The sequence below is a fragment of the Trypanosoma cruzi genome, genomic scaffold, assembly GCF_000209065.1.
Source record: "Trypanosoma cruzi strain CL Brener 1047053517017 genomic scaffold, whole genome shotgun sequence".
Lineage (NCBI taxonomy): Eukaryota > Euglenozoa > Kinetoplastea > Trypanosomatida > Trypanosomatidae > Trypanosoma > Trypanosoma cruzi.
Window position 1 is genome coordinate 19,134 of NW_001849236.1, and position 3,242 is coordinate 22,375.

At 58.0% G+C, this 3,242-nt stretch overlaps 1 protein-coding gene across 1 annotated transcript, besides 2 other annotated features; it reads right to left on the reverse strand.

Annotated features, from left to right (window-relative positions):
- Positions 1–3,242, reverse strand: Tc00.1047053510995.9 (dispersed gene family protein 1 (DGF-1), putative; the record flags this gene model as incomplete). Its single annotated transcript, XM_797838.1, has 1 exon — positions 1–3,242. A coding segment is annotated over one exon (3,242 nt), but the record flags the coding sequence as incomplete, so codon positions are not given.
- Positions 1–3,242: a sequence feature (areas not merged during assembly with more than two copies in the genome that could not be assigned to a particular haplotype).
- Positions 758–809: a microsatellite.

Below are 3,242 nucleotides of genomic sequence, written 5' to 3' on the forward strand. Positions count from 1 at the left end.
CTGCCGAGCTTCCTTGCATGTCGTTGTCCCGAAAAACAACCGCTGACCGAGACTCCACACAAAAAACCCAAACAAATATGATGACGTACTGCACCAGGCTCGACACAAGATTGCCTCGGACCACCACAGCAGAGCTGTTCAGTACAAACAGTGACAAGGATTCGGCATAACCTTCAAGATGTATCGGTGTGCCCTCGCCACCAGCCATATGAAACGTGTTGCCCAACACCGCAAAAACAGAGTGCCACGTCACCCTCAGCGCATACTTGACAACTTGAATGGCGCTTGACGATGTCGTCATGGTCTGAAACGCATTGCCACTGAGCACCACCGCAGAGTAGTTGCTGATCGCCAGCTCATTCATTGCAACACAGGAAGGCTTCCTAAGGCCCAAACCCGACCGAGGGATCAGCCTCGTGACCGTGAAGCGGTTCCCGCTGATCGTGATGTTCGTGCGCGGTGGAAACCCACCCTCCGGGCTTAGCAGCGCGTCACTGAATGTGTTGCCGGTGACGACGATGTTCAGCGACCCCACAGCGGCGTACGCGTTGCCCAACAGCAACAGCACGGCACCGTCCCTCCACGTGCATCCATCGAACGTGACGTTCGCCACGTCGCCCGTCATCGCACCAATCAGCACCGTCAGGCTCATACCGCCCCCGCTGAACGTCACGTTGCGGTAGCACAGCCACGACAGCCCGCTGCCCACAGACTGCGCAACCTCGGGGTACACCATGTCGCTGATGCACTCACCAATCGGCGGCGGTGGCGGTAGCAGTGGCGACGGCGGTGGTGGCGGTGGTGGCGGCCCAACAGGCACAGGCGCCGGGACGCACACATCGCCGTGCCCTCCAGCAGCGCACTGACACTTGCAGTCAATGACCGCTGTCGTCAGCGGAGCGAAGCAGTCGCCGTCCTTCGTGCACTCCCCGCACACGACAACCGTCGTCACGTTGGTGATGCCGCTCAGCTCCAGTTCTCCCGTCGTCGTCAAAACTCGTCCAAGAACCGTCAGACACCCAGCAAAGAACCGGTAGCCGGCGTCAGCCTGCGATAGCAGAGGCCTCGACAACCCAGTCGAGCCCATCCTGCAGCCCGTCAGCGTCACCACACTGCTGCTGTCGATGCTCACAAAAGCGGACCCAGTGTCGTGAAACATCGCACCCACTCCCACGTCGTTGTCGCGCCAATCCAGCCAGCTTGACCGCTGGACGGTCCACAATTCTTCTGCGTAGATGGCGCAGGCCACGATACCGCTGTTCCCCACCACGCGCAACACGCTATGTTCCGACACGCTGAATCTGTGGTGCTGGTACAGGAGGCTTGTCGCAGAGGACATTGTATTGTTGAGCAGCGCAAAAACGGAGCGGTCACTCACACTGAGCCTGTACACGTAAAACAGGTGTTCGTACCCATCAAGACTGCAGTAACGCGCATACAGCGAGCTGCCACCCACCAGTGTCAGCGTCCCGAAAGAGTACAAACCAAACTCACCGTACCTCAACGCATGCGCCTTGACGTTGCCGACCAACAACGAGGATGCAGTCAACACAACGTCGTGCAGCAACAATACGCTCAGCGTCTTGCTCATAGTGCCCGGTAATTCGAACTCGAAGGTCTGCAGCGCGTCAACCTCCGTGACGGCGATATCGCAGTGTTGCGGGAGGGCAAGCGCAAACACAACAACGGAGGACCGCATCACCGTCTGGCTCACGCGGATAAGGACGCCGGCTGACTCGGCCACCTCAGCACCCCCAACAAACTGCAGCACGGCACCCTCACGAAATGTGCATCCAGTGAGCGTGATGTTGATGGCGAGATGCAGCGGCATACTGTTGAGAAAAAACGTCAGCGCAGCATCCACGCCGCTGAATGCCACACCCACGTAGCAGTGGTGCGTCTTCCACATGTTCAGCGTGATTTTCGTCAGCGTCTGGTTCACCACGCAGCTCGTGTCACCGTCAACGACTCTCTCCGCTACGGGCGGCACAACAGGGTTGGGCAACTCGAGGGGAAGACACGACGCGCCATGCCATCCCTCCTTGCAGCTGCACGAGCACGAGCTGCGATCCACCAACTCCGTCCCGGGCATGTAGCACGCCGCGTCGTCGTTGCATGTGCCACACCTGAACACCACCACTTCCACCGGAAACGCGCCGTCGTACGACACCTCCTCGTCGCCCTGCAGGTTGCACCCAACCACAAAACGCGCGGGTGAAGCCACGACAATGCTCGCTAAAAAAATATTGAAAAGAGGCAATCTGGAGCCCACCTGACGGTTGTGTGCAAGCACCACGGTGGTGCCGCTGCCCGACAGCCGAATTTTTTGCGAGGTATCTTCCACAGTTATTATTGAGGCTGCACTCACGCTGTTGCCCTTCACACGCCACTGCGCACCACCCTGGAGGGTCACAGAGCCAGACAAATACAACAGCACGGAATTGGAAACCCTCGTGCTGCCAAAGAAGGTGCAGTCCACCACTCGCAGCAGTCCCGCGGAGGCCAACTTTGTATCCCAAAAAAAAAAAATGCCATTAGCCGCGCTCATCGTGTTGTTCTCCACGTCAATGTAGCCGCCCTTCATCACATCAACAGTTTCAACAAAAACCGCTGTATGCACTTCGTCCTCAACCGCCGTTGATAACAGCGTATTTCCCTTCACAATGATCCCGCCACCATCAACAACAATAGTTTCGGATATATAGACTGCGTAATTATTCCCCTCAATGTGGTTGTCAATTAGCAGCAGCGTCGACTTCGCACCGAGGGAGAATTCCGGAAAGGCAATAGCGTAGCTCAACGTCGACACAAGCGTACTGCCCACCACCAGTATCTGGGAGCTCGCGCCAAAATCACCCCTGAACTCCAACTCACCAGAATCCATCATCGAGGATGTCACGTTCACGTGCACGCGCGCAATACTCCCCTTGATCGACAGGCCCACGAGGACGCACTGCAGTAACGTGATGTTGAGTGTATGTTGTGGTGCGTCAAAGCTCCACAGGTCCAGCACAATCGCGGCGGTGAAGGTCACGTTGACGAAGCACAGACCACGCACACCGGGATCAGTATATTCCACGGAGCTGATGCTGCCACCGTGCACGCAGCGAACCTCCGTGTCGTTCGCATCGGGGAGCGGGAGCGGCCCAAGGCCGTCCGGAACCGCAGCTGGCAGACAAGTGTCACCGTAGCCGCCAGCAGCGCACACACACTCACAGCCACTGATGCCGCTCGTCCTCGCT